General features: G+C 36.2%; 1 protein-coding gene across 3 annotated transcripts in view; it reads left to right on the top strand.

The window, feature by feature from the left end:
• The first annotated feature begins 3,428 nt into the window (after positions 1 to 3,428).
• The window catches only part of LOC105033699 (uncharacterized), a 31,289-nt gene continuing 20,416 nt past the window's right edge, over positions 3,429 to 14,301 (top strand). For 2 of the 3 annotated variants that reach the window (XM_029261390.2, XM_010908594.4), the window contains exons 1-4: positions 3,429 to 3,684; positions 7,683 to 7,750; positions 9,202 to 9,360; positions 9,449 to 9,616. In XM_029261390.2, the coding sequence (XP_029117223.1) occupies positions 3,552 to 3,684; positions 7,683 to 7,750; positions 9,202 to 9,360; positions 9,449 to 9,616 (528 nt within the window). In that variant the 5' untranslated portion in view covers positions 3,429 to 3,551. The remainder of the gene's footprint in view (positions 3,685 to 7,682; positions 7,751 to 9,201; positions 9,361 to 9,448; positions 9,617 to 14,301) is intronic. The other variant, XM_073251168.1, reaches the window with a different exon arrangement.

Here is a 14,301-nt window from a genome sequence, read left to right as displayed (position 1 = left end):
AGTTGTACTCTGTTCCTTGGCTTGTATGAAGTTTGGTGCCAAAACGCACCAAACATGAGATTTGGCACCGATTTTAGAGGAGTTGTAAAATACAAACATAAATATTTGTATTACATAATACAGATGACTACTATTTATTAATATATAATTTTTTATTGACATGATAACCGACCACATATACATGGACTTTAGAAATGCATGCACAAATTCTTGGAGTGTATCATATGGCAATATCTAAAAAATTTATAAGCATTCTCAATGAAAAACAAAAACAACAAAAGATAAGGTAAAGAGAAGGGTCGGGCTTATAAGGTTTCTATAGAGGAGTGCAAAATAATAGATTCTAAATAGATGAAATTTGACATATGGGAGAAGCTCATTAACGATTATTAGGCCAAGAAAAAATAGCTAGAGAAGTCTGAAGTTGGCTATGCTAATCGGATGACGGAGAAGGAGGGATCTATTATCAAACATTCATATGGTTTGGTACCCATCGTGACACACAAGAAAAGAATGATAAGTTAATAAGTTATAAACATAATTTTAATTATTTTAGATACTTGGTTTTTAATCTTTTTACTATTCAACAATATTATGTGTTATTGAATATAGACACAAAAGTACGATAGAGAACCCAATCATATGGAGTGGTTCAGTTGCACTCATATACTGAAAAAAAAGTCAAAACATATCAATGTCAAGTTAAACAAAGTTACTATAAGTCGTTAATTTATTTTATTTTAATATGCTACTTACTACTTAAAAATTTATATATTATTATATTTATAGGAGTCTTATGCATCGATCAGTTTGGCTAAATGTGGTGATGAACTGATGATATCTTGTTGCAGTCTTTTTTTCATGCTAATGCATGGGTGGAAGCAACTGGAAGCCTCAATAAGGATTGATTATATGACTTTGGATTCACGACGAAAGCAATATCTATATTTGGAGGTTCTTCCGTATCCTACTTCTACATGCAGCTAAACAACTCCTCATTCTAGTCTAATTAGACACAGGAGTAATTTGGAAAAAATACTCAACAAATGGATGAGGAGCATTTGTAGACAGAGACTGTTAAGATTGAGGTACAAGTTGAGGCTCAAGTTGATGGCTTAGATTCCTCACTTATTTGAAGCTTGGGTATGTTCATGGAAATATCAGCTTTAGGCTAATTTTTGCCTCCCCCTTCTGATAGTAACGATCCTCTGACTGCTGATTGACTAGACATTTGATATTTTGGATTTATCATTTATATATATAATATACTTTTATAAGTATGTGGAGAGTATATTTGATATATTTTAATGCACTTAATGGTAAACTTTAGTTCTTAAATATGTAATTTATTGAATATTAACAGATGAATCTCAATATTTTATTTGTTAAATTTGATATTCATTTCAAGTTTGTAAATATTTAACAGATTTCTGAAGGATTTTTCATCTGTAAATTTTGTGATGGATTATCTATCGACGAATGGAAACAAATTCAAATACAATAATAACAGATTTCTAATAAATATTTTATCAGAAATTTTTTTGATGAAAAATTTGTGCGAAGTTGTAAAAAATTTTTTGATGGATAGTTTGTCAAAATAATTTTTGATGGACTATTTATCAAAAAATTCTATCATAATTATATTTTTAAATAAAAAATAATATTCATTAGCGAATGTGGAAAGCATATTTTTGATAGTTTATCCATCACAAATCTATTAGAAAATTTTTTGATGGATATGATCTGTCAGAAAAAGAATTATTAATATGATTTTTTTGATAGATAAGAATCCATCAAAAAATCTATCATAAACATATTTTTTAATGAATTTTATGGATTATTCTAATGAAATTATCTATCGGTGAAGTCTTTATTTTTAATAGTGAAATGTAGGGATATGCCCAAGCAGAGATACTTTTGGTTTGAATTTTTTGAACTAGATTTTAGTTTGAGTTTAATAACTAAGTTAATTAATTGGTCAGATATTTTGTTGGTTTGGTTATACTTGATTGACCTTGAACTTTTCCAAGTTGCATCCAAGTAAGAAGATGTACCCATTTGACTTTGAGAAATAATAGTTTCATCTTTTTTTGTTATTCATCAAGAATTTTGATGGCATGGTATACAGAAAGAATAAGTGAGGCTCAAGTCGAGAGAATTACCCTTTTTTTTGTTGGCTCATTTTTTAGCTTTTCTTTTAATTTTGAGAATGGTTCTCTTTCCTCTCTATTTAATGCATATAGAAAATGTGATAACCAATATATAGATCTTGGTTGATACAGTGGATCAAGCTTCTTGACCATGTTCTAAACTTGATTTTTAATGTTTATTGGGAAACTTATTTAAGATATCCAAAGAAATGTTTGCTTAATATTTTGATATCATGTCTCACAAAATTTCTAATTATAATAATTAAAGTCATTAGTAGTAAGAAGATGGAATTGCAGTGCATCCAATGTTAAATAAAGGTTTTCCTCAATTCAATCTAATTCTAGAGTTTACCATTATATCTGGCTTGGAACTAAGTAATCATTAGCGGGCAAATCCTTTTCAATCTATGTGTAGACTAAAAAAGACCCATTTTTGGTGCAAAGATCGGAGTTGTTTACTAATTACAGCCATATATATTTGGTAGGATGGCTAATATTGAATGAGCCCACTATAGAATATAAGTTGTGCCTGTTTGACCAATGTTTGGTACAAAGATAGGAGTTATTTACTAATTACAGCCATATATATCTAGTACGATGGCTAACACTGAATGAGCCCACTACAGGATATAAGTTGTGCCTGTTTAGACCTATTTCAATCATAGTCTTCGAGTCAAAGCAATTGTGATTGGCAGATGGGCCCTCTCAAGCCCAAGCACATATTGGAGAAGATCTGAATTCATGATTAATAGCCTACCATAAACTTTATGATCTAGCCATAATCAACTATTGTTATATTGCAAACTTAAGAAATTTTTGACTCCAAACATAATGCTCCTCCACTTTAAACAAATCCTCTGATCTTATTTTTCTTGTTTCCAATCAGTTTCTCTCCTCACAGACAACTCTCAAATGTGGCTTGTTTGTTGGTAAAAAAATGTGGCTTTTCATTGCATAACACATGAGAAGTTCTAGTTTTAGTATAATGTTTCTCATTCTTGGTGTCTTAGATCCAAAGCAGACACGACATTAAAAAGAAATTTCCCAATTTATTTGACATAAACTCAAGCCAAATAAAATTGAGTCATGAGATCTAAAGTTTTGGAACGCATCCAACTCAAACTAAAATTAGGGAACTTAACAGTGTCGGTCAAACAGGGTTCGGTGCATCTGGGTTACGACGCCGGGTCAAATTTTGCACGTTAAACTTCTCCGCGTGTGAGCACACACCCAAAGAGCACCTGACTCCTGAGGTATAAACCCTTCCACTCCAGGAAAAAACGAAAAATTCCAAGCCAGCGATCCAAGGGAGCTCGAGGAGGCCTGGAACGGCTGCGAGGCGAAAGACGTTGCCTTTACTCCACCCAGAGCCCTTTCCTTCGATCTTACTCCAAATACCCCATGGCGAACCATGGCGGAGGAGCGGCCGGAGAAGTCGGCAGCGGCGGCCGGCCCTTGCCCCTATCGTCGATACCCGCCGGAGACCACACCGTGTGGGCCGATGCCTCTCCCTTCATCGAGGCCGCTTGTAATGGTAATCCTCCTCATCCATAGCTTCTCCCCCTTCTCTCTCTCTCGTCCAAATTTTAGTCCGTGATGCCTTCTTCAACGTTAGTTGTAAAAAGGCATGGAAAACTATCGGCAATCGAGGAGAAATTTTGTTTCTGAGTCTGAGATTAGCTGGATTAGCTGCATTTTTAAGGGCTTGCCTGCGATGATAAGTCTCGCCATCCGCAGTTACTCCTCTTTTTGGACTGGACAGGTGTTTGATTTTGTGTCTGATACTTTCTTGGATGGTAGTGATGCCAAGATTTAATCTTTCTCAGACCGTCTTGGGGACACTTGTATCTTTAAAAGAATCAAGCTTCATGATATCAGACCGCCTTTAGGAGGAAATGCATTTTGTTTGGCATAAACTTCAAAGAGAAGTAGCAATATGAACAGGTGTAGAGCGTGTGACCTCAACCTTTTCCCTTTCTTTTTGGACTAGTTAGATGTTTTGACGTGGTGTCTGAATTCTGATGCTTTCTTAAATGGTAGCGACAGAAAGATACAGAAACCATGGGCAAGGTTGGGAAAACCTCTATAATCTATAGCTTCTTGATCGAATAGGCATTCAAATATCAGCCTCATGTTTTCTTGGGCAACAACGATAGGAAGACTTCATCTGTGTTGGACTTCATCATGCAGGCAGCTGCTCCTTAAGCAAACAAGGCATTGTTACATTAGATTGGTTTAAGTAGGCAGTATACCTTCTTTTTCCAACAATAGCATTTGGTGTCTGAATTTTGGTCTCCAATGCTTTCTTGAACTGTTGCATCAGAAAGATGTAGAAATTCATAGGGAGGGGCAATCTTGTTTCTTTGTTGGACTTCAATCTCGGGAGTTGCTGCAATTTTATGTGAATGAAGCTTCATTATATTATATTAGCTTATGAAGGAGATGCATTTTCCTTCTTGTAAACTGTAAGCAGAATGATGGACCAATGCAGACAGACAGTACAGCAGAATGGCAGAATGGCTATCTCAAATAAAATATTTACTGCCTACCTTCCCAAGCCGATTCCTAGTTAAGTACAAAATGTATAATATCAACAACTTTGCAGATTCTTTAAAATATAAATACCTAATTATTCCCAGCAATGAATGGCTATGCCAGGAAGCTTTGATTGCATGTTTAATTCAAAAGAATCGATGGCATTCATTTTAGTGACACAAAGAAATGAAAATAAATAAAAGAACATCTAGGCGTGCTTGGTAGCCCTGAATTAGATGAACATACAGGATAGACTTGAAATATCACACACACTCCAACGTTTGAAATATCATGGTATGTCTTTAACATACAGGATATTCAACACTTTGAACCTTATGTTCCTGTAACCTTTGGCTGACGAGTATCCTTATCTAGAAAAAGGAACCTGCTTGCAACAACTCTAAAGCAAACTAAGACTAATTTTCTTGGTTGAAAACTGAACCTGGCTGCCTTGGATTCTCTTGCTAAAGGTGGCATATGGTTGGCTTTTAACTGGGGCCAATGGTGCCATAGCTCATTATTTCAAAGTGGCAAAAAGTTGGGTTCTGGTGGCTCGTTGATATTCATGGTTTCTCTCTTTCTTTCCTTCATTTCTTTTCTTTTGTTTGCTCCTCTTGAAAATGACTTGTGCTTCCTAGTTCTGGATAAAACAATCTAAATATGCTTGACAACCAATCAGTCTAGGAATGTTAAGCATGAAGGTAACATGTTTATATTTTTATATTTTCTGGTCATCAAGAAAATGAATAGCATGAATGGTCAGAAAAAGGAATCCTCATCTGTCTATTATTCCTATTGAACTCCACTTTTATTGCTAGGGCTATCTTTTCCAATCCTTTCTCAGAACTATCTTACATGTTAGTTTTGTCCTTCTTCACACCTTCTGGCATAGATTGAAGCTCCTCTGCTTACAAGAGACATCTCAGATCTTTGTTCTTTAAGTTCATGCATCTTATTTGGTTCTTTGTGACTTTTCTTCAATTGGCCCTCTCTACCGCCCCTACTTTAACTGGAAAATTTGAGGCCTCATGCTGTTTTACAAACTTCTCCTTAAGTTACTCAAAAATATGTCCATCACATGGTCTCGTACTCATCCTCTGCACTCAAAACAATCTGTAAGTTAAAAAATGCGTCATCATCATTAAATCACTATATGGAGATTTATAAATTCAAACACTTAAAAAACCAGAAATAATATAAAGAGATTGAAAAATAGATCATTTATAATATGTTTAAGGAACAAGTGCATAATTCAAGATTAAGTGTGACACATATGTACTGGTAAAGATTTGAAAAGCCAAGTATGATCTTAACAAAAGTAGACGAAATTAACATATTATTCTATAATAGTGATGCACACTGATTTTTATTCAAGTAGTTCTTGTATGAAGGAGATGTATGATGAATCTCTTTGTTGATTATTATCTAAAGAAGGTTATCCATAGTTGAACTACATATTCTGTTGAAGCTTTCTAGTTATGGTTCTTGTTTCAATTCAATAATGTGTCAGTGAAGTTTGCCATTGCCATAAACAATTGGTCAACAAAGTGTTTCAATAATGCCTATGGAATTTTAAGTCTTTGTGATGATACACTTTGACCTGGACATATCTGGGTGAGTACCAATAGAGCCTACGCTATATTTAATAGTTCCTTTCCAAGTTATGGTTTCACTTATTGTTATCGTTGCCATGTGAGAGAAACTGATAGATGTATTGAAATAGTATTGATGCATCAAGTGGAACGTGAAATTCAGAACATTTTAAACATTTCAAGATCTAATGTCAAAGAGCTAGCTAGCTACTTGAAATTGGGCACTTTCATCTTCAAGACCTAGTTAACCAACCACTGGTACCTTTAACATGCTCCTTCTTTAATAGGAAACTAAATTTTAAAAAAATATCCATCTGAGAACACTTTAATAAAGCATCAAAAAAAAACCTTATGTGAACAGTCTTCTTACCCTTGGTAAGTGCAGTCCTTTTAATGTCTTATTATTTGTGAGCTAGAAATAGGTTATAGGCAAGAGATGTAGATGGTTGGATAAAGAAGGGCTCAGATAAACAGAAATGTGAAAGAGTATTTCTAACTACTAGGCTGAGAAACTAATGTTATGGATTTAGGTCCCAGCGGGATGTCCCACGGGACATTGGGATGGGGTACCATCTCATGTGTCGGGACAGAACCGTCCCGCTAGCATCCCAGCATTCCGATCGGAACGCCTTGGGACATCCTCTGTTCCAAATGTCGGGACAGGGCGGGATGGCAGCATGTCCTATTTTATGGAAAAATCGGGACAGCTCCGTCCCACGGGATTTAAAATCTTGAATCATGTTATAGAGAAAAGACAGCTAACATCCTTTTTCTTGTCAATATTTAGAGTTTGAGATGAATCACTGCATTTGAATGTTGGAATTGGAAGAAACTTCTTCCATTCTATCATATGTTGTCTTGGCTCTTGATATATGAGGCAACCTGTAGATGAAGAAGTTGTTGACTTTAACTGGTAATCATTGGTGATTATTTCCTATTCCTCCATAGATCCTTTTGAAAATTGAGAATAATGACTAGAAAACAATTTTAGAATCATATTAAATGCTTTAGAGATCTAAGGAGCCCTCTGCTGCTCAATTAGATTAATATTATATTTTTGTAAATTAAGAATTGTTGACTCTCCTATAATTAAGTTCTGTTTTTGTTATCAGCATTTTTAAAGATGTCTAACTTATATATAATGTATGTTACACTTTTGTAATACCTAGAGGTTGTTGCTCAACCATGTCATACTATCTGTTTTACCATGGTCAGTTGATACATATCACAAAAATGCACATGTCAGTATATCTTGTCTGGGGGATGTTGCCGGATATCATGCATGGATATGGATTATGTCTGCTTCTTTTTTGCTTTCCAACAAGAAGTATTTCTATGATGCTCTCTCTCTCTCTCTCTCTCTCTCTCTTTCTCTCTCTCTCTCTCTAACATTTCATACTTATAGATCTTCAGGATGGAGAACTTGTACATGGAGAGAACTTTAGTCTCTTTGCTGCCATGTCTGCATTGGAGGTACTGAGTGGTTACCCACATTTTTCTTCACTCCTTATCTTTGGTGTCTTATTGTACTCATGCTCGGAATGCATGTTTCTGAATTTGTTGTACTTTTATGGCTTAAGATTCGTTCACTAAATGTCGTAACAAAAAGCAAAATAATCCACCAGCACTTTGTTATTATCCATATGCATCTAGCTTAGGTACTTTGTTTCTATTCTAACAGTTCGAATAAGGATTTTCATTATTTTAAATCTCATGAACATAATTGAAACACCAAGTTGCAGTATTTTGAATACTTTAGGTCACACGAGCATCAAAAGCAAACCATTCAATATGCCAATAAATTGACATTTTAACATGTTATATCCAGATAGTATTGAATCAGCTTACATGCTTGATATGCTAAGATGTGCTCGCTGTGGCACATGATATACTAAAAAATTGCTAAGATGCATAAAACTGGATATACCTAGGAAAAAAATAAAATACTGAGAATGGCATTCTTAGCTGGCCCACAATCTTTACATAATATTTGCTATTATCACATGTCATGCACATTTGTATATTTTATTTTTGCTGTTGTATCATATGACAAGTCATTAACGGATGGTGTACATCATAATTATTTCACCTGTGACTTATTATTATTATTCTTAGTGATGGTTAATTTGAAATTAGTTGCTTTCTATTTTTTTCTCTAGATATGCTAGTAGACTGAGAATTTGTAAATGAATAGATCATCCATAAGTCTTTGATATATCCATCTACCATGCTTAAATATAGATATGAGCTTGATTTGGACACGGTTATTTTTCAATTTTAATTGCTTACAAAAACATCTCAAGAGCTTATCTATCATATGTTTTTGAGTAAAGAAATAAAGATGCTATCTTTTGCCAACCTATCACAAATTCCACTCTAGCTTGCCTATGTCCCAAAAGCATCTTATTTAGAACTTGCTTAGCTTTGTACTCATGTCTATCCTACAATGTGATGGTTTAATGAGATGTTCCTGATTGAACTGCTGTACTAAGAAAATCAAGGGGACAAAACATTGTATGCCATGTCCATTCTCTTGTCATTTTCTGGTATCAATACTAAACGGAAAGATTATGAGGCTATTAGTTTCTGGTTACATTTTGTTTCCCTCATGATCCTTTTGATGATTGAAGAATGCTTTGTGGTCCTTGAAGTCAGATCACTGTTGTTTGATACTAATTCCTAACCAAGGTCATTTTATATACCAATTCCTTGTTACAGCCAGTTGGTGGATTTCAACCACCGTTGTATATTAATAGTCATGCTTGTTTTCTTCCCTGCTTTTCATGAGCTCAAATCTCTATATCATCTTTTATGATCTTTGTTAGCTTCATTATAAGCATATACTTTTTTTTTTTCCCCAAGTCCGGGCCCTTTCTTGACAGTTAGTTGAGCCTGTATTTTTTTTAAAAAAAATTCTGATGTAGATAATGGATCCAAAGATGGATTCTGGAGTTGAGAACAGTGGATATTGCTCTGTTGAAGAAGCGATAGAAAATGGCGCTGCTCCAATTCCTCTCAGTTTGGACAGAACTATTGATGTGCAACGGACCATTGATGTCATGGATCATCTTTTAGCATGTGAGGTATTGTGAGTACTGAGTAGTATTGTACTATAAATTATTTGCTGGGAATTGCAAGATTCTATGTTTTCAACACCTTTTGTGTTGGCAGGCAACATGGCATAAGGGTCACTCACTGGCACAGACTGTCTTTTCATGCATATATCTTCTGAGGATCGAAAGAACATCTTCGCATGCCTTGTTGCATTCATATTGCAGAATAACACGTGCTACTTGTAATGCTATCATTTCAGCAGTCGCCGATGCACGTACTCATGAGGTATGTCTGTGCCAGTAGACTTCTCCTTTTTTTTCAAAGTTTAAACGATGGCCCTGTGCATGAGGCTCCTGCCACTATGGGGTCTGGAGAGGGTTTGATGTACACACCTTACCCCCACGTGCAGAGAGGCCGTTTCTGTGTTTGGAACCTGAAACACATGTGGTATAGTGGAGGCAACTTATCACTGTGCCAAGGCTCAACCTAGTCCAACTTGAGTGATGTAAATGATAAACTATTATTTCTCATCTAGAAACTAATACCTGCATAGAACTTGATATGTAGATTTTGATAATTGAACAAGGAGGGACAAAAGGCATTGTACCACACTCTTCCCTTATAATCATAATCATAACCAAAGAATCTAGGAGACACTTTAGCATCATACAGAATAATTTGTATCCTTTTTGTGCACATTCTTTTCCCATTCTTGGGTTGCAACTTCCAACCAGGTTTAAGTTGTTTGTTTCACTTTTTTGCCACAAATTCAACACCTTCTTCTAGTAATCTTCTTCGTCTTCTTGTATTTTTTATTTTTTCTTTTTTTAAACTCTTTGTTCTACAAGACATTGCCATCATATGTGTTTCTTTATCACTTTTCCTCTATTTTTGTAGCTTTTAAATATATCTTTTTTACCCGTTCTAGATGTATGCCATCCTAATTATACTACATAGACATCCATTTAAATTGTTATTTTTATTACATTGATATTGTGTGCATGTAGTGATCTAGGTACATTTAAATAATAATAGTTTCTTCCACTCACTGTATGCTGGAAATATCTTCATTAACACCCTTTGAATACTAATTTCAAATACATAATTTCTCATTTGTGTAGAATACTAACTTTGTATCTTTGACCTAAATTTCAATCTTTCTTCCTGTAAAATGTGTTCCATAATCTTGTTTGGTTCAACAATCGGATATATCTTCTAAAAATCTTGTTATTGTTGATAGGATTTCCTTCTCTTGGATGGACCTTAACAAACCTCAAAATGGGCATGTGGTTGACTGACACCAATCCTTGATCTAATGTATCACCCACATTCAACTGAAAAAGTCCTAGTTAGTTGCATAATTCCCTTTGAAAGACAATCATGAGCGGTTATTAAATGTTTTATTAGGTAGCTTATCCAGTGTGGTAGCTACTCTAAATTCAAAATAATATTTACTCTAAAATCTTATATGCAACATAATTTTGTGTAACATGGTACGAAGCTTTAATTTGAAAAATGGAACAACATTGTTTATGACATAGAAGGCTGGAATAGGGCCAGGCTAGGCCATGTCCCTACTCGAGCCTAGTGTGAAACTTTTTTGGGGCTTTAGCTTGGGCTTAGGCTTGCAGTTTTTTCCCCCTTAAATCTTGGCTTGAGCTTGACCTGAGCTTGAGCCTGAGCCTAGGCTGGGTCCTAACCCATTCGGCTTGACCTAAATTATCTTGATTGGGCCGACTTGGTTCTTGCCATTGATGCAATGGGAGTTGTCATTAGGGAAAGACAATTGAAGATTGACAGGTGTGGAAGTGGATTGTGGGAATTGGGGTAGCAACACAGGGTCAGGATCTTATTTTTGGGCCACAATCTAGAAGAGAGGTGCGGGGAGGTTGATATTGAAGATGGGTTTTCCTAGTCTTGTCCTCCTTTCTAGCCATTGCTGTCATCATCTTCTTCTCCTACACTCTCCTCCCATCACTTCCTAGTCAGGAACTCGGGTAGGTCAGATCCACTTGGCAAAGGCCATAGGAACATATTCCGGCCATTCGGTGGCATCAAGTAGGCTAATCTTCGTTGCTGCAAGCTCTAGTCATTCATTGGCGAGGTGCGGTTGTAGCGATGATGTTATCGGTGGAGTTGCCGAAGTTGTTCTTGGCCTGGGGCCCGTTGGAGGTTGTGGGTGGCCTCAATCATAGGTTCGGGCACCTTCCTCTCTTGTTGAATGTCTTTAGTCACATGTGGCCTCATGTTTGGATCGAACCTCCCACTCGTCCACCTTAGTGGTGGCGGTTGGAGATTCTGATCGAGATGAGTGCTGCCTTGGTGTTTGCTAGTGTTATGCCCTTTCTCCATGGTGGCATAATCTTCTATCGATGGTGATAGATCCTCTCTGCTACTCTTTCGAATTGAATTATTAGTTATGTTACAGGGAGATTAGATCATTCCAAACACTGTTGCCATTTTAGAATTCACCGGCAATGGCCATAAAACCTCAAAGATCTCTTCTCCTCCTAAGAGAGATGTATCTATCTAAATGAAAAAATGGATGGTGAAGAATAATTAGGTTGTGGGCTAAGTTTAGGCCTGGCTCCGGTCCAACTTCGAGTTTGATTTGGAGCTAGAGCTTTAGGCCTAGTTCAGGCTTGGACTTCGGGTTAGGCTTGAGTGAGACAAGCATCAACTGAAGCCTGGCCTAAAATTCCTTTAGGTCATATTTTTATGCCCAAGTCTGACCTGAACTACCTTAGACCTAGTCAATGGCTTGACTTGAAGTCAGCTTAGGCCCACTTCAATCCCTACTGACATGCATAGAGATGCTAAAGGACTATGCCTAGAATGAGGCCATTGCACTTAAAGGTTGGTCTCAAATACGTCATTTGCTCCATACATGTCCTAATGCTAGTTATATCGATAGGACCATGTGTGCATTGTTTTTCCATAGTTAGAGACTATTTTTTTGTAACAATCATTTAGGAAAACAATTTTTTTTATAAAATCTAAATTTATTATTTTTTGTCCATATATTTAATAAGATGGTGAATCGAATTTCAGAAAACAAGATATTATAAAGCCGTAAAATTGGTTTTATGAGATCCTATAAGGGTCCATGTTCTTCTTAAGATCGGTTTCTTATGTTCTGAATTGCCTTCGTAATAATTAAATCACTGTCACTGATCACATTCTTATCTTAAAAAGTTTGAATCTCGCTTGATCTCTTTCCTCCATTCCATTTTCTCCTTTTTGCATCCAGCTCCTCTCCTTCACTTCATCCATTCCCTCTTGTTTGATCATCTAGTCCATCTACCTGTCCTTTTTCTTTCCCACTACCTCCTCTCTACTACCCCATTCCTTCGCTTCTTAAAAGATGTGATGGCATCTCATATCAACATTTGGTGGACTTCATTGAAGTGCTTTTCTATAGTCGAGGTTTATGGGCATGCAGCATAGCATATAAACCTTGTTCCATTCTAGGGTGGCAATTGAAACCTGGAACATATGCCCCACGTGGCACAACCTAAACCAAACTTGTTGGTCTTCATGTTGGATATCAAGTCAGGCAAATTTGACCTGTTGGTGGGTCATGTTGGTTTGGGTTGATGGTATATGATCCATCATTTCATATCATTATGTGTAGAATAGATTATTTAAATTTTATATAATCATTCCATTTTGAATGAATACCATCCCTTGATCTAGTTTCTAGGCAGACAAGCAAAGTAGCACATAAAACATGATCGAAGTGCATATGCTTTGTATTGAAAGGAGAAAAGAGATCAGAATGTTGGGTCTCCAAAACCTTAATCTTATCTACCGACTCTAATTCCCATTCTCTTTCACATCTCATCCCCTTTTTGTTTAGCTCTTCCTTTATTTTCCAACTTCTCTCCTTCCTCTCCTCCTTCCTTCTTCTTCTGTCCTTTCCCCTCTCGCCACCTGTCTTCCTCTATTTATTTTTGTTCAGTTTCCAACAATTTCCACCATTATCCATTGATATTTTTGCCACATCATTTGGTCACTATCATAGAACTCGCTATTACCCTTGTCCTTCTCGGAACCCTGTCTTTGCCTCAAGATTGTTGCCAAGCTGCACCTTATTCATCATTGAACAACCATGCCATGTCAAGCCAGTTCCTTTGCTTTTCTCCTCTCAGTCTTTGCCCTTTTCCCTCCTCTTCTCCTCTGCATAGTGGATAGATGGGCCAATTCTATGTTGGGTGTGTCAACTTGCTAGTGTGTTTGGTTCAGCCTTGTCTGATCAGTTGGTGAGGTAGGCCAGGCTTGGACCAGAGTTTAAATGGCTTGATATGAAAAGTCAACTTGAGCTGACTCATTCCACCCTTATTCCATTCTTCTAACATGATGAGCAACATAAATGTCATGAACATAAAGACGGAAGGGCCTAGGTTTTGTTGAAAGGCAATCTCTTAATTCATAATTATGATTACACCTCTTGCTTGGTGGAAGTTGTGCTCTCATTAGATCATAACTTCAGGCTGGCTTTGTTGATGATATTTCTGTACATTTATGTACTTCTTAATGAGAAGGAACTAAAATTATGATGGCAAGGCTAGATCAACATTATCTATACATTTGTACTATAAAAAGGGCATAGTTTTTTGAGTTGAATGAGGCTTTATCTCCTCTCCTTCCATTAGATCATAACTTCAGGCTGGCTTTGTTGATGATATTTCTGTACATTTATGTACTTCTTAATGAGAAGGAACTAAAATTATGATGGCAAGGCTAAATCAACATTATCTATACATTTGTACCATAAAAAGGGCATAGTTTTTTGAGTTGAATGAGGCTTTATCTCCTCTCCTTCCATTATGAAAGCAATTTCAATATAATGTTGGTGTTTGAGTGGTAAAATCTTTTTCAATCATTGTCATTCCATTTGGTTCAACCCAAAAACTCTTTGCTAGAGAATTGCTGCTTCCGGCAGTTGCATTGGGAGAAATGCGGGGACA

This window comes from Elaeis guineensis, chromosome 1, assembly GCF_000442705.2.
Source record: "Elaeis guineensis isolate ETL-2024a chromosome 1, EG11, whole genome shotgun sequence".
NCBI lineage: Eukaryota > Viridiplantae > Streptophyta > Magnoliopsida > Arecales > Arecaceae > Elaeis > Elaeis guineensis.
This window is presented reverse-complemented; position numbering and strand designations above follow the sequence as displayed.